This window comes from Cephus cinctus, unplaced genomic scaffold (genome assembly GCF_000341935.2).
Source record: "Cephus cinctus unplaced genomic scaffold, Ccin1 Ccin1_scaffold0160, whole genome shotgun sequence".
NCBI classification, from domain to species: domain Eukaryota; kingdom Metazoa; phylum Arthropoda; class Insecta; order Hymenoptera; family Cephidae; genus Cephus; species Cephus cinctus.
In genome coordinates, this window is record NW_014332886.1 from 3,357,850 (window position 1) to 3,383,891 (window position 26,042).

Sequence of the window (26,042 nt, forward strand, 5' to 3'; positions counted from 1 at the left end):
AATTGCTACTGGGAAATCAAGTGTCATGATGAGGGACAAATCAAATATTTGCTTATATCCTATATAATCAATTTGATATACAGACAATAATAACGCTCGAAAAATAGGTCGCTGAGATACTGTAATTCTATTTGTTTCTCGAGTCGAATTAACGTCATTCTTTGGACATTGTTTCTACCTGAAACACTTGGATTTCGCTGTGAACTAATTACCTCAGGGCGTTAGTGCTGCTGCTCGCCGCAGGATGGAGACACTTCGGCGGGAGATTTGAGTAGGTATTATCTTCAGGCGAAAGTTCGAGTTTTAACCAGTTTAATATTTTTAATGTGAAATAATGTATAGTGATCTTGATATCACTTTGCATCGTTATCATTTTCATCTATAATTCTAATATTCGATTGGGCGGACCAAACCTGAGTGAGATTTCGTCTTCCTCCAATAGATCTAGTGGTTAACCTGTAGTGAACTATTTGAAAGTGGTTCGAGTCTATATGGAGCGAGTGAAAAGTTTGAGAAAGGACGAAGCGGGAGTGAAAAAATGAAGCAATTACGCAACACATAAAAACAGCTGCTCCTCGACGAGCACTTCTATAACACATTCAATTTTCTAATGTCTATTAAATGTCTACTTAAACGGTCGTTAGCCAAATTTTGCCCGGCTGATACCACGTGCCATTGGTCAAAACATATTTTTTTTTTTTACATATATCCCATTAGTACAAGCGAATACAACCAGCACGTATAACTTTTACCAGAGTCTGTACGTCCATTAGAATATTTTATAATTAGGACAAATTTTCTTCAAGAAATTGTTCTATAGCCCTGACTGTAATATTTTCAATTGGTGTTACGACGATTAACTGTAGGCTTTGAAATTACAGCAGCACTTATATAAAAATCCCTCTTAACGATATCTGTGTTTTATGACTTTTTGGGGGAATTTTCTCAAAAAAGCAAAGAAATACAGTAATACAAAATTTAATTTACAATGGTATCAAATAAAGAAATCTTTTAATCGAAAACTGATAATGATTCGTATGGCCAAAAATCGTGCATCCACAGTACACTCCATAATCGGCAACAAGTTGATCGTGACGGTGCGACGAAACAGATCAACTTTCAATTTCTCGAGAGTCACCCATATTTTTTCTCTTTCTCTTGCAAGTCATGCAATCGATCACTTCCGTCATACAAAGACCCCGAAGGGGCAGTGCACCTTTTTTCCCCAAAAAAATTCTTACTCTTGCAAATACATATATGTGTATATATATACGTATTTAAGTATTTACTTTCTACCCTCAATTCGTATTGCTTAAACAAGCATTACGCGAATATCATCGAGCGCGTTACGATTGCTGAGCACGGAACGCCCAGCATTTAACCGCAATTCCACAGACAATTCTACTCGTGATGTATGAATAGCAAGTGCAAGGATATTTCCTTGAGACCGGTTCGCGTGTAGAGGAATGATCGCGTGATTGTTAGATTGGCACAAGAGTAACGATCGATCCCCATAGACAGTTGGAATACAATAAGAATTCCCAGCGAGCTGACGGAAGCGAACTGTGGCGAAATCAGGTGAACGTGAAGCTGAGACGGATGACGTAAAATTAATTATATGTAAAGAGTTTAAAAAATATATATGTATATACAATTAGTCAAAGATGACTTAATCGAATCGTGATCAGGACTCGCGTGTGTTAATTCGTCATTTCGTACTAAGCAATAATCAGCAAGGAAAGTCTGGACTTGCCATATTTGTTCGACATGACGAATTGAACCTTGAATCATAGATGGACCTGATTCTCTAGGGATATTAAGGAACGGTTACGTTATTAATTATTACGATGGACCTCTCTCTAACCAGGGTCTTTGATATTAATATAATTTTTTTTCTTAGAGGTCAATCCCTAGGGAATGTCAGGTCAAATAATTATACTGAGTCACTGCCGCTGTTGTAGAACGAACCAGATTCCGTTTCGTTTTGATACTCGGATACGTTTAGAAGAGGTTTGGTAGACTCTGCAAGACAGGAAAGTTGGGATACCGGATGTCAGTTATGTGAGATGACGTTTTGTTGCAACATACGGAAATGACTAGATAATCTAGTTACTGCATTGGCATTCCCGACAGTCATACTGCATAATGCAGTTCGTTTTAATGCGTGTGCTTTGGGTGCAAATATCACAAATCACTCACCATTGAATTTTTAACCAACCGGATATTAGGCATACCGACGATGGATCAAAGTTTCTTACCTGAAACAAAGAAAAATAAAAATGATTTTCAGACGTCTCGGGTAATACGAAATTGCGACATATCGTACGCGTTGGTAATGTACACCTTTTTAGTGGTCATTTCACTGTTGTTATTTCATTCGAATCACATTTTTTTTCTACCACGTCATTCACTACCCGCACCGTACTGATTCGTTTTTTGCGTGGCATTTTCGCGACGTAAGCTTCTGAATTGCCATTTAAGCAGGGAGGAGGAATTAACGAATTCTTCCGGGTTCCGGGCGCACAGCCCACAAAACACGTAACCGAGGCCTGCTACATGCAGGGAGAAAAAACAGCGAATTGAGGTTGGGTAACGAATCTAATTCGTTTCGAGGGTTAAAAAGGTTTGGTAACTTTGTTCGACGTGATTCCAGCATAAACTCCCTAGAGAAGTCGCCTAGTGACTTATTTCAATAATTCTCCGTAGCGTGCGTATTGCGACGGTGCTGCCATCTATGTCACTTCCTTATAAGATAGAGGCAACGATAAGTGGCGCAAGCTACAATTTCACTGACACGCCTGTGCGTGACGTTACTATATAGACGCTCTTTTACACTTTTATGTAATTGCTTATTTATGCCTACGCTCCGTGTCGGTATGAGGTAAGAAATTACTAGATTCAATCTGTACGTGAAATTGAATTGGTCTTTGGCGGGAAATTGAAATTTGTATCATAACGAAAAGATAATATCACGTAAAATAATTGTCAGATCTTTACTTTTCAACGTGGCCGATTATTCAATGTAACTTTCTTTTGTAAATTCCTGAAGCGTGTATCTATATCCAGTATAAGGAACGTGATGGCGCCAATATATAGGGACTGACGTCAGATCTCTGGAGAACGCTACAGGAAGCATTCGATAATCCAGATGGTTACACGCGTATCAATGATGTTGAATGATCTACAGCATAGCTACTGGCGGTATTAAATATACTTGACTAGGACAAATTTCAGTCCTAAGGTAATACGTGAGAATAATTAATACAAGAAAGTTCACAGTGGCAGAGTGCCGTTCCTCATTGGCGTTCCAGATTACCAAACTTGTATGGAATACTAGTTCTAATTAATATTAGTTTCGAATTTTAATCGTCAAGGGTAACTTGTACCCAGCCCTTGAAACTTTAAGCCTAGAAAATCCAATGAAAAGAGGGAAGGATTTTCAAGGAGTTACAAAGTTCTTTAACCAATCCCACAGGTATTAAATACTTCATGTATACCTATAGGGTATTTAATACCTCCAGAAGTAATCAATTTGAAGTTACTCCACATTAAAAAGTACAATGACACAGAATATCTCTATATTGTATAACAGGCATAATGATACCGTTCACAAGGTCGACCAATCACCTATGAAATAAAGGAAGTTAAAACTAGCAATCAGATAGACATGAAATGTCTGTCTGAGATCAAACAACAGACACTTTAAAAGGTATTTTAACAAGACAATTATACGAGTAGTAATAAACAAAAAAAATGACACGTACTATTACAATATCGATCAACTGTCATTCTTATCTCGAATTTAATAGAGCGATCAATCCGAATTCGTCGTCAATATCGAAACCATAGAAATTTGGAAGGACAAATATATTTTTATTGAACCGCTCATAAACGAGAGTCATTAATCGTACAGTTAGCATATTTCGAAAAGTTGTTGAGCATAATTGTGGATATTAAATAGATTAATCAAGGGGGCATCTATCGATTTCTCTGGTCGCAAATTCCAACCGAGGTAAATCTTAAAGACAAAGACCATGGTTAAAACAAGTAATGTTGCCGATTTTATGAAAAGTGGCAAGGAGGTACCCGGCGACAGTGAATTTTCGGTGTAAGGTTGTTCTGGCTCATTTCCTGTCTATCAAAGCCGTTTGCCACTACGGAAATCTTGTGAACCACATGACCTCAGAGTGTATCAGTGCTAATACTACACTAGTCTAGATCAAAGATCCGTATCCGTAACTGGCTACCAAATATTTCATTAGCCACTTGGTAGCAATACCTCTGACGTAATACTTCGTAATCGCGAAAGGAATGTGTCAGCAGATTTATAATCTCCGTTTCGCACGTTCCGCGACGCATGAAAAAAAAAAAAATCTTAAAAGGTTCAAACCTCCATATCGATTATCGTTCACAATGATTTACTTAGACGATTTAAAGAGTGTCTGTAAATCGACGTGTGAATGCAGGTGGAGAAGTCTTTAGCCCTAAAACTGATCTCTGACTAGTTGATCCAGTTTCCGTCTGTCAATTCTATCAGTTCCCAATCCTGTATTCAGAGAATATTCAATGCGTTTACATTGTCAGCCTTAACATGTTGATTCTGCCCTAATTCACTAATGATTCAACGAATCTAGTTTCGGGCCGGTGAATACGACGATCAGTGGTGAAAGCGTTCACGACCTTTTGACGCGTATAAGAAGAACAAGAAGGCTAAGTGAATACTTAGATGGACTAATTGAATTTACTTGTTCGTTACGATCTATCTTTTACTTAATTTTCAAAATAAAAATGTTACGTGGTTCGGACGTGTTTTAGTTGAAAATTAATACGGACGTCATTGAACTTGTCTGTGAGAGGTCTGATCCGGATCCTGAACGCTGGATCATTTGCTGGGACTCCTCGATCTATTTGGAGGTTATGTTTCAAGGCGATTAATGGAATTAGCTGACGTCGAAGGTCGCTGCTTAAGTTTACCATCTAAACTGTAGTTGATGCGTTGGCATAAATGGAATTTCTATGGAACTTCATGCAGTTTCCCATGTGTTTTCCTTTACCGACGAATCAACGATTAAACGTTAAACGGAGGAGTCTCCGTTGCATTTATCTGTACAGGCATAGTCATTCATTATTCGGAATGGCCAGTCATTTTAATTTCATAAACTTCGTACAGCTTTTCTAAACTATAAAATCAAGACTGTCCGCCGACATTAAAAAACACGTTAAGGGTGTAGAAAACGACGAAATAAATCAATCCAAGTGAATTAAAGACCAAATGGACCCTTCGTCCCTTCCCTTCGGAGCCCAGGTAATCACACGTGACGGAGCCATTCGAATCTCACGAGTGAAAGTTAAACGGTGATATACTCGGACACGTTCAAAGCCACAGTCCCGAGTTTCGAGAAGCTTCGCAAAAATCATTTGAGAATTGTGCAATTTACCCGACACCTATAGCAACCATTAATAAAATCCTCGATCCTCAAATCAATGGAGAGACTGATCGATACAGATCATCGTAGACAAGGACCACAAGAAAAAAAAAAACAATATCCAATTTCGATCAAGTATGCCAATGTTAATTTACCTACATCGACTTGAAAAGAAACTTTGAAAAAAACGACTTAAAAAATTGCACATCTAAATACAGTTCAACATTCAAAATTCATATTTCATACTAATGCAGATTTTTGAAAATTATATGTATATATACATATATACTGGGATGCGTCGACTCTCGAATTGTATCCGTATACATTTTCAAAATACACTGAACCATTATCATTTTTTGAAAAATAAATATCAGTCCGTGATCCGGATAAAAAAATGTTTTTGTCCATCGCATCTCCACCTCCACTTGAAGGTATCGAACGTTCACTTTTCAAAGTTAAGGGAGGTGGAGCTGTCTTCTATAGGTTGAGCTCCAGCCTACAGGTAAAGGTATATATCTATAGGTAGAGAACGGCAGTGAACCATGTGTGGCAAAGAGTGCAAGTGAAGCAAAAGTGTGGCCGAGTAAGAGACTGGTAGGAGAATTCTCTTTCTCTGTGTCTTGAATGTTGAGTTTACGAGGCATAAGGTAAGCACCGCGGATACCCAGTTCTCTTTCTGTGCCGAGACCGCGAGGATCTGCCACATTACCCCCGCCGTCTGGACCATATCCGATTATCCTCGTGTCCGGTGAGTCTAGCCTGAGGATACGATGGATAGTGTTTACACAAAGAATTGCATACTATCGAGAAATCATATTGTGTAATATCTTATTATTAAATGCATATTTAGATTTAGAGTGCACCAGACAGCTATTTATGTATATATCTATATACCCGAGGTTATTTATACGGGATCTGATAAGAGAATATATTAATTGAAAATTAACGAACAGTGAAATTAATTTGTGTCCGTGAAATACGTAATGAAAGGTATACCACCACGTGGTAATGACAGTGGCTGTCAAGAATCATAATATTACGATTGAATTGAATTTTCATTGATTATGGATTATAAAAAAATTTTGCGATATTGAACCATCTTTTTTTTTAATTAATAAATTGGATTAGCTTGGAATTTTAATTATCGAATAAAAGACAATTAGTGTCTTCGCTTCACAGGAAAACACGTGCTCGTAAAACCTCGCATCTGGACGTCAACCGTCTACTGGACATTAATTTTTGAAAATATTGTCGGATACTCGATTTTCGGTATTTTCGTGCAACCAGGTTTAAATTTCACGGAGATAGTCGTGCGACAGGAGTTACTCGTGTAGAAAGCAATTTATGGAAATATATTTCGCCTACTTTAAGTGAAACCAACGTGCACGATTCACCATGTGAGTTTTATACATTTTAAAATAATGTGTTATAGTAATTCTCTGCGATCGAATGCACGCCGTCAATTTTCAAAATATCATCCTCTGAAAGGAGCGCGTACAGGCATGCGTCATAAATATGCTATATATTTCGGGAAATATAACGAGACGACCCGGATAAAACATTAAAATCAATTAATCCGCGAAAGTAACTAACGAATTACCGAATACAGCGTATATCCATACAAACAGATGCGAGGATGCGTAATTATCACACACTGAGTAAATAAATTGGCTGAGGAATTTGTTATTTGAAAATAGATTGCCCTACGAAGTTCAATTTTACAATGTATATTTACATGCTAACATATAAATTCGCAGGTTATATTCGGCACCTTACGTACTATAAACGTCAATTTGACGTCTGTCTATTATTGAAATTTCGCCCACACCTTAAAATCCCAAATGATCCACGCCATTTTCTCGAATACCCCTCCTCCCTCGTGTACGCGTCACAAAATTCAACGAAGCTAGCCAACTTTTTGGCATAACAAAAATTCACAAGAAATATTTACCCTTGGCACAGTGCCACTGCGCCAACCTCAACGTAACAAAATCGAGCATTTTTCTTATGCACAACGGGCATTCGAGTGTTAAAAGTCTATAAGACTTTTTGCTAGCCAGTTTCATTCGATCCGTTAGATTGAAGCAGCAACCATCGTAAAACACTGTACGAACCAAATTCATCATAGTACTAAAAAAAAAAAGAAAAAAAAAATGGTATTACCAAAATGTAATTTTTCAAAATTCCAAAAAAATCAAATTTCTATACATCGGAAGGTAGTAGAGAATTAACGAAAATCCAAAGGTTTGCATTTGTCGCTTCCAATAACGAAAGTACCCAGGAGTTTCACAATATTATCCATTTACGTAAGACTACCGGTCCCGCGCACTGTCAAGAACATATTATTGACAAAGAAGCGCGCGAAATTAAAAGTTTCACGAAAAGTGACAATCTACGATTGCGTCGTGAACAAGAAATTGTCACTTAATTTCAAATAGAATCTACGACATTACTTTAATTAACACGACACAGAAACTCCTTTTGAATCGGTCACGTCAACAATTTTCAACGAGCGATGAGCTAAGAGGACAGTGAACGTTACCGAATCTCTATGAGCATCATTGATGAATTAATGAATAGAAAGAAATAGGAAAAAAACAAGCGTCATTTTGCGTAACACAACCCGAAGTTACAGCAGGTAACACTGCACACGGAGAAAGTATAGTAAATACCGATTATGTGAATCCTAGTGTCATGTGCTTCGTAAATGGTAATACCGGTACACATGCCGGTACGCATACATGGTGGTATTACCCATACATTTTATTTGTAGAGGAATCTTACAAAATTACGCAATATTTCCGATTAATCTTCGATTAAATGCACAGTCTCGTTCTCGCGGCAGCTAATCGATTCCGTAGCAATAATAAGTGACTGTATTCAATTAGCATTTGATATAAGCTCAAATAGACATACCAATAGTGTACAGCGGTTGACGCCATATGGAATATCGAGGACACGTGCTTTTATAACAGGACTGGAAATATGTCGCAACGAGTCGGGATGCTTGTGAAAAGTTTAATCTTACGGAACGAGACATAAGAGGAAGCTGTTTACCTTATTGGGCTAAATCCGCAAAGTTGCGTCCGAGGCTCTTGAAGCGATTAAAATTCTAAGTGTCGCGCGCGATAGGTACTATTTATGTAAAACCGTGCGAGACTTCGGAGTCCAGTGGGAAGTCAGCTGTAACGGTCCATGTTAATTGTTCGCGATGCATTGTGGGAAAAATATTCTTTAAATCTGTCATTATTGTTACAGGTAATCGTGAGAAAATGAAACGGAACAAAATGTTACTTCTTTTCTGTACACTCTTCTCCGCGACAGTCGCCATCTCCTCGCAGTGGAGACCCGTCATACCAACTAGGTTAGGCTCAAGCCTGTTGCACCAGGAAGCCGCTGCTTACGAGTCGCCCTTGGCGACGTACAGTTACGACGAAGTGTCGCTACCACAGAGCCATCCCTTGGCGCAGCAGGAGCAGGATCAATGCGCGCTGTACAAAGTCTCCATGAGCCAGCAGCTTTACTTTGAGGTTAGTCCATAGCGGAATAAAGAAAATCACGGAAGAGTGTAAATACAAAGATCTCGAAAGTAACACAGTAGCGTTATACTACGAACAGGCATAACCGTGTAAAAAGTCTTATAAAAATATCGCACGATCTCAGGAGAGTTTACGTATGCATTGAATTTCGTCTCGAAGCATAAAGCAGCACGTGTGCAGTCTGTTAGCCATGCATCGTCGAACTGCGTCGGAATGTAAAGGCAATAAAAAAGATGGAATACCGGGAAAGAAAAAATTATTCCAAGAACCTGTCAGTTTGTAAATTGAGAAAAAAAGCTGATTTCACAGCTCGAATATCGGTTTGCTTTCCTCGCTAGAGAACAAAGAAAGTGACTTCCAGGCACGAGAATGCAAATGCGTTCGGAACTGGCAATGACCAGACAGGATAATATGACGAAAAGGTACGTATAGGTATACCGGAGTGCGCATAGAGTACAGCCAAGTGGCCGTTAATGAAAGCAGGAGAAAACGAAAGACTGACGTTGATATTAAGGCGTGTAACGTACTTACTGTACACGTAACGTCCCTTCTCCTCGAATCGAGTGGCCATTCTGCCACACAAAGGTAAAGCCACTCGGTGCGTCCGTAACGGATAATCTATGTAGCCAGTGAAATCAGCGGAAATCATCCGTCTATAATCAACAGTGGAGTTTCCAGTACGACTCGACCTACAGTTCTGAGTATTTTTTATCCCGTCTCATGACACGTTCGTAAATCTTAGCGGTTCTAAAAATAGCACTGGATTTTATGATATAAAGCGCGACAGCTAAAGCCGGTTGTTTGCCAGCGAGTGGCTCATTCGAGAAATATTAAAAACGTGGCGCCTTGGATGTATCCGTTGGTTAGGCTTTTCGTTTACACGGTCAATCTTGTAAATAGGTCAAATGAGCAGCGTGAACAATTTAACGTTGTAAAGACACGACGACGGGCGCCTAAAGAAAATCGAGTTCGCGTGTCTCCTTACGTACGAGCTGTCTGGCTTTATCGCGGATCAGCGATCGGAAAACAATTCTCATCGTGTCGACGAGTGGGACCCTTGTCAGTGACGTTCCTTCCAAATCGTTATTACCAACCGTTACAGTCAACAGCATATAGACATAAGATAGAAATCGCGAGAGGGAGGCTAATCGAAAGAATTTCGGGTGAAAGAGATCAGGGACGGTTGGTAATTCCAATAGTGCTTACAATTGAAAAATATGAGGAACATTCAAAATTTCTCCCGAGGACGATAGAAACGATTAATTGAGTCTGCGCAATGATCAAACTGACTCAATCGTCAAATTGGCAATTACGAAGAGTCACTCCATAAAAAAGCCTTCTGGAATCGATATTGAATTCGATCAAATGCAATCCATTAATAAATTCCACAAGTAGTAAGACATAAGTAATTCCACAAGTAGTTTGTTCAAGTAAGATTAGTCACGGCGCGCCATCTGGTTAGTGCGGCGCGTATTAAAAATTATATTTAAAAACGAAACCGTCTCACGAGAAAAATAAAAAAGAAACAATGGTCGTCTTTGACAGTGATACCAGGAGAGATTGGTAATACTGATTCCTGGTAATCGTGTGGACGGTCGTTCCGCGATAATATAAACTAATCGATTCATTGAAATTCTACGTTGTATTTAATACCTCGTATCATTACACGTAGTACGTATACGGAATGGTACACGCGTGTATCTAGTAGCATCGTCCGCAAACGTGAAATTGCCTCGACTCTTTTCCCCAGCAATAAACACCCTGTCCTCCGTTCCCACCTCGCCCTTCACCAACTTGCAAACCACCAACGATCACTTCCATGGGCACGCAGCACCTTTACCGAGCGGAAGTCAACTTCGTAGCAACGCGAATTTCACTTTTCGCTACATGGCGGAAGTTCAATACTCTTGAAAATGGCACCTGCCCGTCCCTCTCTCTCTCTCTCTCTCTCTCTCTCTCTCTCTCTCTCTCTCGATACGCTCGACGACAGCCCACGTTCCCTTTGAAATTCACGGAGAAAGACCAGAACGACTTGTACAAAGTTAGTGTCAAAGACATGCTTGGTGTACCCAGAATGCATCGGAAGTACTACGCATAAGTAAAGCGTTTGCATGATTAAAACATAGTAAATAGAAGATCGTCCTTATGATGAAAAACAGAGTCATTTAATAGTGTGAAAAGTTTTCTTATTACGAAATATATATATATATATATATATATATATATATATATATATATATATATATATATATATATATATATATATATATATATATATATATATATATATATATATATATATATATATATATATATATATATAGCAAGAAATAAGCTTTCGACCGGATATAACTATATATATAGGTATAACTCGCACGCAATGTCGAAGCAACGCGTAGATTTAAACAAGGCTTAAAAGTTACGCTTATGCGGATTGCGTCAAAATTAAGTATCCCAAGACTCGTTAGGTGTATATCTGATTCGTCGTATATGGATTGAGGTTAAAGTACTTGACGATTCCGAGTTTCCATATCCGAGGCGACTTAAGAAATGATTCCTTTTTAAATAGCCAGTACGATCGCCAATAAGGTAAATACCGGTGCTCGTGTTCAATACACGGCTAATGTCATTGTAGATTACACTGGCAGACTGAGCCCTGAATTAGGATTGCGTGTAAGAACCATCGTTGAGACTGCGAATGATTTGCATTTGCTTAACGACACGTTCCGAGGCGTGTGCACCTCAATGAAAACGGCCTCTTTTGTTGTCAGTGGCACACTGTGCAAATCATCGATGCGAATGTGAAGCCCACCATGTGACTGCCTACCTGTTAATTGGTGCAGCTTGTGACTCAGTTCTATAGGAATTTAGTGAGCGTATTCTGCGAGCCTTAAGAGCCTTAAGACCATCCATTGTCGAGTAACAAGGCTGCGGAGGACGTATGGAATTCTGCTTTTTTTGCTCTGGAACCGGAGACAAAGCAGGGGCGCATTATGCATTCCGACCCGGGATTTCGACCTGGGCACAAGTACCTATATAGTGATACACGTGGGTTTGGCTGTGATAGAAAATGCATATATGTTGCTAAAGCATAGCTCGATAAGTATTTTAATGAATTTAATGGTATTTCAGAAAATTCCAAAGAATCCAGATTGCAATCTGCATCGTTTAACGCTTGTATTTATAATCGACTATTAAATAACTTTCCCTGCGACGAGTCGAGGTCAATTTACTGGGGAATGTTGGTATTATTTTTCTTGGACTTCTCGCCAAAAAGAAATCTTTAATGACAATTTCAAAAATCTTAGAAGCATTTCGACGTTCCCTACGGGCGACGTCTGTCAAACATTCGTCGGGACTGTCTTTGAAACGGTAACGTAATAAAGCTAAGAAATAGCTTTGGCGGGAGATTTAAAAGTTCCGATGCAGTCACGACGACTGACTGTAGTCGCGGAAGGCGGATCGTTAAAAATAGTTTAACGTGCAGCTTGAGCCCTACGAAATTCGAGAAAAACAATTGACTCTGGGACGAAATTATTGAAAATAATCGATAAAGCGAATTTTAAACGAAAAGAGCGAGAAACGTTTCTTATCCTTGTGGAACGCGATCGATAATTGTAATAATTTCCATTATTTATCCTAAAATTTCTGTAAACCACTTTCTACAGTATATCCACTACAAGACGGATCTGCCGGATCTTCAGGAATTCACGCTCTGCATGTGGACCAAGTTTTACAATCATTCCAATGATCACCCGCTCTTTTCATACGCCGGTAAGTCAATCTCCAACGATCGATTGTTTATTTGATATGGAGCAAGCCGTTCACCGGGTCCGGTCGTGAACTGAATCATTAGCGAGTGAATGGAAATTTCCAAAAAAAAAAAATTACAAGCATCATTAGAAAGCAGTGCATTTTTTTGAACAATTAGAAAATTAGAAAAAAAAGCCATGACAAATTTTGCTGTCTCAACAAATGACACGAAGCAATGTTTCTCAATTAATTTTTACTACTTTCTACTTGAAATTCTATGAAATAAATATAGAGTTTTTGGTATGCCATTCATTTAGAAAGGACAGGCTATCTTATTATGTACCGGTGGAAAGTAATGTGGGCCCCTACCGATACGCGTGTTAGTTTTGTATTTGATAATTTGTCTCTTTCTCTTTCTCAGTCTCCGGAGACTCTGTACATACATCGTTAAGACATAACCGAACCACGTTAGGGAATGGAATTCCGCGTACCAATTAATATACAGAATCGAACGAGTATGAAAATTATAGAAAATATTAAAAAGAGCGATTAAAGTGCAGTAAAAGCTAAGAGGATGGAGATTTCTCAAAGGTGTCACATTAGCAATGTACAAAAAATGCATGGTGTATGTCCACACAGTTGGCAACGTGATGAACAAGAAATTCAATCTGTGAGCTATAAGAGCGACTTTTTTCACAGTCGGGGATCAGCCTCGAGGAATTTTCTCCTGGGTGGCAAATACCGCCAGGAGTTCCTACTACATGCTCAACATAGACGGCCACAACCTCTACAGATTGAACTATCCGCTGAGATTGAACAAGTGGTACCACTCCTGTCAGAGTTGGAATGGCCGCACTGGAGAATGGCAAATCTGGGTCAACGACGAGCGCGTAGGCCGTGGCTTCAACAACAGGGTGAGTAGAGGAAATCTTCTGTATGCCTACCGACCTGGTTCAAACTGCCTACTTGATGGTCCACCCATAAAGTTATACACCTACCCGAACTAGGAGAATCGATTGTTGCCAATATATACGAGTAGAAACTCTGGAAGTGAACTTGATTTTCGCAAGCTTCCTGAACGACAAACGCGCGTTCCCGAAAGTCATCCCGCCGGAACCAGAGAAAGTACTCATGGAGAACGGCCGAGAGCTGTTGGCGGTTCCTACGATAAGCGACGGATCGCTGTTAGAGGATTTTGAAAATTTTCAATGACCATCACGCGTTACAGAACTTTTGGGATTTATTCTAAAAGAAGATTGCCTTCCTTTCTCAGCTTGTAGGACATGTCATCAAGGGCGGTGGAATCGCTATTTCTGGACAGGAGCAACGGCAGTTGGGTGGTGGTTTTCTGGAAGGGCATGATGCTCCTCAGGGTACGTCTGGTGCTGTTCTTGGTATGTCCTTCTTGTAACTACTTTTTTATTAAGGGGGACGTCACTTTTTTCGTTCAGGTTCTGGTGGTTTCCTTGGAGAGCTCACGATGGTTCAACTGTACAATGTTGCTCTGACTGCTGGAAAAGCACACAGAGATCACAAGCATCATCATGCTCATCACTATGAGCATGACACCAATAATAATACACCCAGAACTACGACCGCGCCTCCAGTAACTGGACCACCATTGCCAATGAACCCTTTTCTGACCGGTGGACAGATTAACCATCAGGCAAGTGACTATACCTAGATACTCTAATAATAATTGTACGAATCTCTTGAAAATAATATAATTTTTCTCATCAGGTCAAGATCAATCCTGGAGTTCAGGTTCAAATAAATCAAAATGGAGTGACACTACGTCACCCGAATATCCCTCCGCAGCAAGAACCTGCACCGCAGCCATTCCCACCACCAAATCCTGATTCCCTGGCAGCCTTGTCAACAGCTTCACCACCCATTTCCGGTATACCCTCTTACGGCAACAGCTTCCGTACAACTCAGTTCTTTGGAAACCTTGCCTCCCCACTAGGACGAATCCCCCAGGTAGCTCAGCTTCCTCAATTGAGTCAAACTAACCCTGCAGCTGCGAATGGATTCAGCTTCGTCAACGGTCAGTACCACAACCTCTTTAAAAGAGATAAATCCGCTGCTCAGCCAGGAGACAGTCATCAGGACGATCTGATAGCTGCCGTTGAGTCGACGGAGCTGAAGAAATTGGTTAAGCGCGAAACTGTCGACGATAAGGTAATCACAAATTGTCTATTTATTAATTATAACGATGATGGCCGATAAAGGTTAAGCGATTATCGAACATTTTTCAAACCTTAAGGTCTCCTTCTTGGCAAAGAAAGAACCAAGTTCCTTAAACGAGAAAACGGTTAGTAAGAGAGATTCCGAGAAGAGGAAACGCGGCTTGGTACAGTTGGCCGATGGATCCGTCTTGGACGACAGCTACCTGGTGTCTCAAGGACTGGACAACAACTATTTCTCCGGTTTGGCAAGCTTCGGCGCTCAGCTTCCGGCCCACGCGACCAAGGACGAGGAACGCGAACCGGCCGAGGCCGAGGTTAAACAAGTAATGGACATTTGTGACGGCTGCGCCGAGGAACCCTTCGAGAAGGCTCTGGTAATGTCGTGGAGAAACGTCCCGAAGAAGCTATACTCCGGTGCCGTTTATCTGCCAGCCGCCCAGACATGCAAGGCGTTCTAAGGTTAATCGAGTCGGAATCCCTAATAGAATCTTCGACGTCGTGGGTCGTCGTGCACGACCGCGTCGAATTACGAACTTATCGTTAGCGCGGCTAAGTGAGTTTCGAGACGATTAATAACAAAAGCCGATGGGATTGCATCTACCCCGACGAGATCAAAAGGCCGTGGCCGCTAGAGTTTCACGAGACGCCGGAAATACGAAACCCTTAAGACTCTCCTTAAGCAAGCGAGGAGAGCGGAGAGGAAGGAAACAGGAAGACACGAGGAAATTTCCGGTAACGAGTAACCTGAAACAATTACGAAAATATCTTTCGTAACGTCGGACGTCATCTTTACTTCGAATCGTGTCTAACGAAAGAATTCACTTGGCCGCGCGCATGCGCCTAGTTTATATTTATTTATAATCATCGACGCGACAGCGTATCAGACCGCATACGAAAAGCGACTAATAATACTCAGTGGACAATGTTTCCAAGAGACAGATACTGACCTAGATTAATCTCCTGGATTCGAGTCAAGCTCAAAATCAATAAATGGACTTATCGATAGCTAAGGATCAACTGGTAGCATCAGTCACGTTGAACATACTATCATTCCATTTTTAAGCAGTGTATAAATAGGATATATAAATAAACATGTTGTATACATTTCGTGGCTCGTGTGTAATTACTACCGATTACTATACCATACGCGTTCGTTAGGTTACATAAAATAAATATTGCGTAAACGACGTAAGATTCCATACCGCCTCCATATACACCCACGTGTACGAGATGAACACATGTATCTAACGTGTCAATTCCAACATCTTTCACGGCTGTGGAAGTTATCGAAGACCCCGTCATATATCCCACCCTCGAAAATGATTATTCGATTAATAACAAACTTCAAAGTATTTATCTGGACTCCGTATCTATCCGACGCCATGAACGTTGTTTACGTAACCAATAAGTTCCACGTACCTTGCTCTTGTGGATGTGCTGATGCTGAAACTCGCTGTCGAATTCTGGCTCGCTGAAGTAACTTTGATCCTCCCAATGCGGCGGTAGCGCAGTGCCACCTGCAGGAGCACCCATAGGACCAGGCATACCAGCCACGCCATCGGCGCTTTCAAATAATCTGAGAACACTTCGATCCCTGATATCCCTAAGATGAGATCTGAAAATCAAAAAAGAATTGTAAGACATTGGGAAAGCGTATTAAGAAGCCACGCCTTATACGTAAGGTATAATAAGCAGATAACAAACCTCAGATCCTCCAGCTCGTAGAACATGTCCTTGTTGCTGTCGTGAATGTAAACCTTGACATGGGGACTGTCAAGATACTCCATTGTTAGTTGCTTGGGGAAGCTCCTGACGAAGAGTGCCTTGACGGTGTCTATACTGGTTACTTCGTTTGGCAGTAACGCCCGTTTCGTCTCGTTCCTGTACTGCAGGAACACCAGTCCTAGGGAGTCGCCCACAGAAATTCAATGTTTTGTCAGGAATAAGCGCCATTCAATGCCACTTTGGTACGTGTGACACGATTACACGTAAACGACGTGTCTCCAGGATGCGGAATTAGGTTAAAGGTGAACACGGTCATTCGATTACATGATTTTGGGTAAACAGAGGAGAAGTTCAACAAGGAAACATTCATTCAATTGAATTCTACTAAAGTTCCAATTATTTAATTGTCAATGAAACAAGCATCGTGATAATTCTCACTGGTGAGGATTGACGGTGACTCTCTGATTTTCCAGTATGAAGGATGCCTATAGGAAGGAATTCGCCAAGAAACCCGTTAAAAGCTGCCACGAGGAAGTAGTCGCTTAACGAAGGATAGCCAAATTGTTTTATTATTTTGGAATTTGATTGTCTGCGTAAGCCATGGGCGAGGGGGAGGTTGCGAACGGAAGTCTCCGTGGAAATTTTTATGGGCATCTCGGTAGCAAGGGGTTGAAATAAATTTTGATTAATTCCACCCTTCACCGCGTGTCACGTTCTGCGGCTGATGTTCCTTGATTGATTTCGATGCAGATGAGATAGGAGGTGGAACGAATTTAAAGAAAAAATAATAAATAAAAAAAAATATAGAAAATCAAGAATAAAGGAGAGAGGAAGACACCTCGTCACTTAAGATTTTCAGTTACCTAGTGGTCGTTCTAAGGTCTTGCTCGGGGTTCGCACCACGGGCAAGCTGCTCCTTTGCTTTCCACCCCTGCGGAATCCTGTGCTTGAGGTCTCGACTTCGGACATGATCCCGGGGTCGTCGTCGAAGAGCATCGCTGTCGACGGGGGTGGATAGCCGCGTGGAAGTGGCGACTGAAAAATTTATACAAAACATGTCACACCGTTCAATCAACCCTTAACGATACTTGAAAAAAAAATATTTTAAGCCATTTCAATTAAACAGAATGCAGACGATAATTGCATCGTGCCACATGCTGATAATCAATATCATCGATAACCCGTCTGCACTCGTATACAGGGTTATTCGGTAGAAACGCACCAGCTGAATTTTGCGCGACCATTTGAAGTCTTACGGGTAAACCATGTTCAGGTGGTGCGTTTGGGCTGAATAAACTAGTGTACATAAAGCCATCAGAAAAATAGCAATGCAAGAATAAAAAGGCGTAGGAGAAGAAAATCTTAAAAATTACCTTCCTCTGTCGAGACTTGGTCCCCATCTGTTAGCGAAGAACACGGAAACACAGACAAACAACAGTTAGATTAAAAAAACAGCAACAGGGCCAGGGCCAGGGGGTAGAAGGGCTGTACAGGATAGGATAGAAAGTTTTCCAAGCATACGGGGTGGGCTTGTAAATAAATCAACAAGGATTCAACTACATCCCGCCAGTTAGTACCAGCACGGCTCCAGTCCTTAACAAATCATACGAAAGACGTCCCACCTCTATTTTCCTTATTTTTTTATTATCCAATATTTTTCAGGAACCAAGAACAAGCAAATGATGCCAATTTCAAGGCGACTCGAACTTCCTCGAAAAATGACAAACACCTACGCGAGAACGAGCAGATTTACTCAGATCTTTAAACTGCTCTTCCTGCACAGTCGCCACGTATTTTCCCGGACGTTTTTATCGCGCATCGTTTATGTCATCAGACGCATGACGTAATAGCTGCTCGCAGGCATTATGCCATCCGTATAATTTACACGCTACTGCTTACAGTGACTGTACAGCCGAGCCTTAAGGGTACAATTTTTACTTTCAATTTCCTTCGTCTCCCCCACTTGCTCCCCTCAGTCTCTTTTCTCTCACTCGTGGCTGCTTCAAAATCGACGCTATACCGAGCACACGGTAAATCCTCTAGATCATTAGGGACGTAGGTACATAAGGGGGATGACGTCACCCGTCTAAGTACCCAGCCGTTCCGTACTTAGCTACCCAAGATTTTCCCGAGGGAAGAAGATTACATTGGTAAAGGATTCTTAGTGAAGAAACCCTCGAGAAGATTACACAGAGGACAGGTATACCTAGGGCGTCTAGTCTAGTGCACATAATAGTGCATATCATGTAAGTACATAATGCGCAGGAGAAACGTCATCAAGCGACACTCGAGGAGTTACGATAGACTTTTACGTTAATTAACCAGGAAAAATAATGGACTTTAGTGGAAGTCAAATGAATCGCGCCACATGTATACCGGGTGTTACGATTAAAAAGTAATCACCGTAGACAATGTACTTAGCTGTCGTGATTACTTTTAATTGGACCACTCGTTATAATCATGCTCGAATTTTTTATTCTAATGGACAAAATAACAGCTTGCCGATGCTGTCGCGCTGATGTCGTAAAGGGCAATTGGGTCTGTAAGAGTGCCAACTGAACTGGTATATTCGTTTTTCATGGGAAAAAACTGTGATAGAAAAAAAAAGTTGATTATAAAAAATCTAGTTTATTCGGACAGCTTCGATCCACCAGGGCAAAATTGAACGAAATTCTCATTCGGATTATGTAGCTGTATGAAGGTCCAGCTGCTGTGCAGTAGCTAAGCCGTGAGTGACGCGCCGAAGGATGAGTGCGAACAGAGAGAGAAGAGCAAGAATGAAGTAGTGAGAAGAGGATGGAAGTATATTTAAAAAATTGACTTTTCAAAATGTACAACAAGAAAAATGTAAAAATTTCTCAGAATAATAATTTCGAATATATTCAGTATTAAGGACATACAAGTACACTGGCTGGTGATTGGACGGCATGATGGATACTGTAGATTTATACATATATAGTACAGCTACACGTAGAAGTTGATGTAACGCAAGGGAAAAAGAGTAATGCACGAGCAACGACACTGGGGGTAGTAGATTTACACCCTTGGAAAGGTATGGGGGCAATAAAATCCCTTTAGTAAAAAAAGAAAACACCATGTCGGGTTTTAATCGAAGTTTCGATTGGAGCATTGTCGTCGCTTTATTTGGATTGTGATTGGCTGTCAGTGACGTCGATCGACGACTGTGAATGTGTAGTTTAAAAATAGGCTAACTGCCTCAGGGAAATGTTGGATGACGTATATAAATAAAAAAACCTGAGTGGATGATATCGAACGGTAACTTAAAAAAGTGCTGATTTATTGCAAAAAAGGATTTTCTAGATTAGAGCGATACGCATTGTTTGAGAAAATTATATGTTAGTTATCGAACAGATTGGTCAATTATAAATAGAAATTAACTTCGGTTTCGAAATAACGTGGTTGATGCTGGAATCTTTTCTTGTCCTTAAGGAGAGACAGATCGGTTTACTAGATCTAGTACTAGTGAAATTCAAAGGGATAGTATGATCCTTCAGACTAGAAACGGTACAGCAGCAGTCGTTGCTCGTATATTAAAAAGAAGTATCGAGGTGAGAAAATGGACTATCTTCTGTTATTTTGATAAGATGTGAAAGAGGTCGACGGTGCTGGGGTAATAAGAAATAGTACAAAAATGATCGGATGATATATTTAATAAGATTAGATATTAGGGACTTGTTCGATTAGAAAAAAAAAGAAATCAATATCAGGCATTTGAAGATTAGGTTTTAAATAATTTACCTCAAGATCCATGGTGGTGTAGCGACTGGGCGGAGTCCCGTACTGCCCGTGGGGTTGTGGCAGGTGATGCGGATGAAGGGAATGAAGTTGCTGAGCGTTAAACTGTTGATGATGCAGGGAGGGTTGGTGATCTCCGCTGAGAGTGTGTCTTCGTGGTTCGTCCCTTGAGCGACCACCGCCACTTCCGGTACCACCGGAACCACGTGAACCACCTCCCCCACCGACGCCCAATATACCCCCACCAACGCCCCCACTTCTTCTACCGCCCGGTAGCTCGTTTGGTCCACCCTCACCCTCACCCCGGCCGGATCCGCCTGAAATCAAAGAAATTCAATGTTAATAGAATATTTCGTACGTGAGGAAAATATGATATACACATATATATATAAGACGGTATACATAAGATATATACGCGACGTAAGTATAAACGCCTACAAGCCGGCACCAGCTTTATTTACCATCGAGCGAATGAGCCCGTATACATGTGTATACAGTGAACACTGCGAATCGTGTCTGTACGTAGTGAACGGTGAAACTTGACGTCGGTAACGTAGGAACCTGTCAGGACGAAAGTAAAACAAAAAAAAAGGCAACGCTATGAGGCAGAAGATTTAAAAATTCTCAGTTGCCACAAAGTTCGTTAAATTCCTACCGAGGAAATAGAATTTTATAAATGTATACATTCCTTCTGCCATGGTAAACATCAAAGACCGCAGGGGGTTCCCCGGGAGTTCCTGTGGGACAGTCAGAGGATGCGCAACGTGCGAACGTTTATGGCTTCCCCGAGTGATTTTCAGGATTTACGGGGACGCGCATTGTATTCGCGAAGGTTTCGCGAATGACGAAAAGGATCGATAGCCGTACTATCGGGATTCGATCGGCGGACAAATTGTTAGAGCGTGAACTATGCGTTATAGGAGGTATGAGAGATAGTCGGCCTATTTGGCAGAAACGAAGCTGCCAGAAATAGCGTGTTCGTGGAAGTGGCCTTTAAATAGTGTCGCCATAGGAAGACGCCTTGTTTATTTCGTGCTTGGTGAGCACATGGAGACAAGAGACAGAATTTGCTCGGTCGTGAAAATACGTCGCGACGACGAAATTAGGTGAATTTGGGTATGAGTGTGCGAAATAAAGAGAGAGATAATTGAAAAAAAAAAAAAAATGGCGACCATAAGACAAGGGAGGGAGTCGGTGCAAAAATAGAAGGGCTCTCGAGATTTGGAATCGGTAGGCCCTCGACTAGGAAACCGTGCTTTAAATATAAAGCCTGATTCACAAGGACGTAATCATGCATGGTCGATGTCCCTTTCGAGAGTTTGACGGAGCATGTGCCTTGGCCATTGACCTCGATAAAATCCACTTAAGAGACTTAAAGCTAAAAGCGTATAGGAGGAAGCTGAGCTACGAAAACTGGTCTCCCATAGCTCTGCACGATTTTGCATATTACTCGATCGATCCTCGTGAACGCTTTACGACGATTCGTTCAGTTCGAAAGAAAACGTCACGAATCGATCGCGTGACTATTGGACGATTCCAATGTTATGCGCGAAACGGCGAATTCTTCGTGAGCAGCCGAAGACATCTATAGGTCCGCAACCGGCGGCTCCGTGAACTTCTCTAATTTTAGAATGCTCCGAACAGGCAGCCATGGCGGTATGAATATCGCGAGCGATACCAACAGTGCGAAAGCCCGAAGGTGTCCGGAATCCCGATTATCCAATATTATTCAAAAAAAGAAAAAATTTGAGAAATTCGGTCAAAATCTTATGCGTCCCGACGCCTTCCCCAACATACAATCAATCGTAGCCTAAAAATACCCGGACCCTTTTGAATTTCATGTGCAGCTGTACGCGTTGCAAGAAAAATAACAATAACGTACAACGAATAAAAAAAAACAACATCCACAGACACAGACAAACTCGCAGAATCTTCTGTATCTTAAAATAACAAAACGACTTTGCAGTGCAGATGAAAACATGCAGATCCGTTTTTTTGCGTTTTACGCGTAAAATTCCAAAAAACGGGTATGCCACGTGGTCCTTATCCTTGCTAGGTATTTTCAGAATGCTGGAGGCGCATTTTACATTTTCATCTATCACGTCTACCCTAGGTGCACCAAGGCGAGTCAGGAATGCAGTATCAGACCGTCTCCCTGGAGGGTGATAAAAAATATGAAACATCACACGCGCACTGTAGCCTAACACGGAAGTCCTTTGCAAGTCTCTGGCCCCTTGGTATTTCTCGGAAAAATTTCACTCGGACGATATATATGTCGAATAAAAGAAAGAGCCGAGAAGACACTAAATAATTTCAGTAAGCGTCGTCATCCAAAACGAGTCTGTCGAAAAGCTTAAAGATACATCGCTAAGAATTCGTAAGCGCGTTAACACGTGCGTCAGTCGGGTCTGTTCAGCATAACTCCGTATCTGCCGAAGAAAGCGCGAGGATATATACGAGTAGAGATAACACTTTAAAAAAAAAAATCCTGACGTAAGATACTGGCAAAAGTCGCACAGACCGCGTTCATGGTAAATCAGCGAGATGGATATAATGACGGTAACGAGGACGACGTTACTCCGCGTGGGGTCCAGCGTGATGCTGTGTAAAAAGTTGAGTCGTCCGATTATCTTTACGGTGCATTAACCGCCAGTCTTAACTACCGTTTTAGGCGGGCGGCAGCGTCCTTTTATTTCAGTGAAAGATCGTCCCGTTTCATGCGGGTAATCCACCGGCGTTTTCCGCGACTGCGTCCCCGTCGCGAACTGACTTAGAGACGTCGAGGAGGCGACGCCTTAACACGTGGAGAAGCGAGTTACGGGGCATTAGCCATGAAAAATGCAATAGACTATAGATATACGTGCCCCATATACAGCATACACATATATGTATACACATACGATATATGTCTATAGCGTAACATCGCTCGACGTCACTTTTATTACGTACAATTAAATTGATCCAAGTGCAGGATGCAATTTGAACGGAGTAAAAATTTCCATTGAAATTTTAACGAGAAAAATTAATTGTACAACTTACCCCCCAAATATCCCATGGTTTTTCATAATTTCAATTTGAAATTTTCCTTCGAATTTGAAAATCCTTCAGAGGAATCGAATCGCTGGTATACAGAGAGTCTGACGAGCAAAGCCGTCGACTTATCCCGAGAGCTCCGTCGACGCTCGAGAATGTCGACGAGGATGCAACGGGATGCTCGACGTTACTAATTAGGCCGATTTCGGCAAGGGTAAATAACGTCCTCCGAGGACTAACGTCGGCGCTAACGAGTCTTAATCAGGGTGGCTCTCAACGAGTCTTCCAATCGAGTCTCGGTAATGAAGGAAGCTGCTAGTATCTATATCTATATGAGGTTTTTATACAGGGAGTATATATATATATATACGCCTATGTGATACCAAGTGAACAGAGGAATATATATATGCATAGTACGTACATAACCGTAAACACGTGTAACGAACACTCATACGCGGTCAGAGCTGAGGAATTCTGCCGTGCACGAGAGCATCGGCTAGAACCAGGTCAGCCATGATCCCCTCCAGCTCACGTGTTATACTAAGGGCTAATTCGGTATTCGATCTCAGGGCTCCAGAATCGAATGCCACTTTTTTCTTTGATCCCTGACTGAAAGGTGTCTCGGTATAATGCAACGAGAACAAGTTAAAAAAAATAAATAAACCTACTTGTCTTGTGGATGCAAGGAAATCACCGTGTATTTATCCAGGCTACACGACTTGGCGCATAGACTATAAAAAAATAATAGATAACAGAATAAAAGTCATTCCTATGACACGTATAATGAGTGAACTCATGAAAAGTTCCTATATCTACAACCATCGTTACGCCTCTTCTCTGTTTAATGGGGTTCTATTAAGAGGCGAGCATCCAGTAAATCCACGCGACTTCTTGGCTAAGGTTCGCGAAGACTGGATGGATGCGGCTGACAAGCGAAAGTTCACCAACTTCTAATAGGGCGCAGTGCCTCCGACTTTCTTCGAGGAGTTGACAATGAGTTTGGAACTTCGACAGTTGCCATCGGCAAGTGGCTCGGTAACGTCGTTGACACGAGAGCGGGAACTTTTAAAAAATACATAAAGCACACAGTCGATGGGTAGTTGCAAAAAAAAATTTTTTTTTTTAAATTGAACCAATTTTTTTTTTCCAAAACTTCACACAATAGAACAATCGACCTGTGAAAAATACGTGTTAATAATTCGTGATTTAAATCAACGTCCGCCGCAGATATTTCGTGACTACATAGGGAAAGCAGGCAAACACATTGGCTCGGGTGCCAGCAAAATTTCAATGGTAAATTCGAAACGGCGGAGAAACGCTCTTTATCCCAGTGTCCCCGCCGGCCGCTTTCCTTCGTATAGCTATAGCCCTTCCGCGTATATACATATATACCGCATTATACAAATACCGCAGCAGGAGCGACAGGTACATTATTTGCATACTACGTAAATGGCTAACAACTTAGTACCTATGTGCCTGTTTCGTCGTCAGTCTCGCTACGTGCTTACAAATGCAGTTAGAGCTTGGCCCAGCTGGAATTAAACCATACGCGTATACGTATTTTCAGCCTGCAACGTATACCTTGCTCGCCGTAAGTTCCCGACAGCATCCCGTGCACTGGGTATACGTGTGCACACTGTCACGCAAGCTCGCTGACTACGCGGTGGTCGTGTTAAACGCGCGCATGGCGAATTAGCAATACTGAAGAGACTAAAGAGAGTGAAGGGAGTCAAGTGACTAAAGTGACGGAGCGTGCTGGCCGACCTTGGAGGAAAGACAAACCACGTTAAAGGGATGAAGTAACGGTAATACGTACTTACGACACTGTACAAGGGTGACGCACAAGTAGGGTGTAGCCGTATGCGAAGATGACGTAGAATAATGATAAATGACTTTTTCAAATCTAAGAGGCATCCGTTAGGCATTAAGGTAGCTACAGCGTTAATCAAAATTGAAGATTAACATTGGCCATGAAAATATGTCATTTTCTTTCAGAGATATATGGAATCAAAATAGTAAAAATTACACTATATAGATATACTTCGTATGTTAAAACAGCTATATTATTTTCTGAAATATCTCAGCTTACAGATGATGAAACGGGATGAAATTTTTACTGCTGATGTCTGCTTAACGTGTACGATTCTACTCAAAGATAATTATGAGAAAAAAAAATCGTTTGCTCTTTCGCTTATCGATGTGACCTTAGGCAGATAAGATTTTCGACATGAGAAAAAATAAGTCGCATTTACATACGTGAGAATGCAGTCTGCTGCCACGGCTGGCTATTACGTACGTATGGAATGAGTCTAAAAAATGACAAAGAAGTCTCTACAGGCATGATAGGTGACTAAGGAACCTTGACCTCCTTTGCTTTGTTCTAACGAATCGTCAGCAGCTCACGGAAATGACTGTGGAAAAGATACTGGAATTTGAGCAATTAACTTTTTTTCATATACCAATTGTACCAGGGACCGTACGAGAACATTTGGTAATCTGGAAAGCTCGTAAGTGGTCAATATAAAGTGTTCTGTTGAAGATCGCGAATTACGAGTAAAAGACTAATATTCGCCACTGACAGGGATAGAAAAGAGAGAGAGAGAGAGGGGGGGGGGGGGAGG

The 26,042-nt window shown here is 41.2% G+C and overlaps 2 protein-coding genes across 22 annotated transcripts in view; one reads left to right on the plus strand and one right to left on the minus strand.

The window, feature by feature from the left end:
* Positions 1-26,042, minus strand: part of LOC107263617 — a 130,371-nt gene that overhangs the window by 33,610 nt on the left and 70,719 nt on the right. For 17 of the 20 annotated variants that reach the window (XM_015731005.2, XM_025081127.1, XM_015731001.2 and 14 more), the window contains exons 4-8: positions 20,392-20,705; positions 18,006-18,032; positions 17,496-17,667; positions 16,612-16,822; positions 16,327-16,522 (exon numbers count right to left, since the gene is read on the minus strand). In XM_015731005.2, coding sequence (XP_015586491.1) covers positions 16,327-16,522; positions 16,612-16,822; positions 17,496-17,667; positions 18,006-18,032; positions 20,392-20,705 — 920 coding nt within the window. The remainder of the gene's footprint in view (positions 1-16,326; positions 16,523-16,611; positions 16,823-17,495; positions 17,668-18,005; positions 18,033-20,391; positions 20,706-26,042) is intronic. The other 3 variants (XM_015731000.2, XM_015730998.2, XM_025081126.1) reach the window with 2 other exon arrangements.
* LOC107263622 lies at positions 5,966-16,018 on the plus strand. Of its 2 annotated transcripts, none has more exons than XM_025081132.1 (8): positions 5,966-6,073; positions 8,685-8,956; positions 12,634-12,739; positions 13,418-13,632; positions 13,992-14,091; positions 14,170-14,384; positions 14,459-14,899; positions 14,985-16,018. In XM_025081132.1, the coding sequence occupies exons 2-8, from the start codon at positions 8,699-8,701 to the stop codon at positions 15,363-15,365; spliced, it is 1,716 nt and encodes a 571-aa protein (XP_024936900.1). In that variant the 5' UTR covers positions 5,966-6,073; positions 8,685-8,698; the 3' UTR covers positions 15,366-16,018. The 2 variants fall into 2 exon arrangements, with proteins under 2 accessions (XP_024936900.1, XP_015586506.1); XM_015731020.2 differs by having other exon boundaries at positions 6,029-6,174.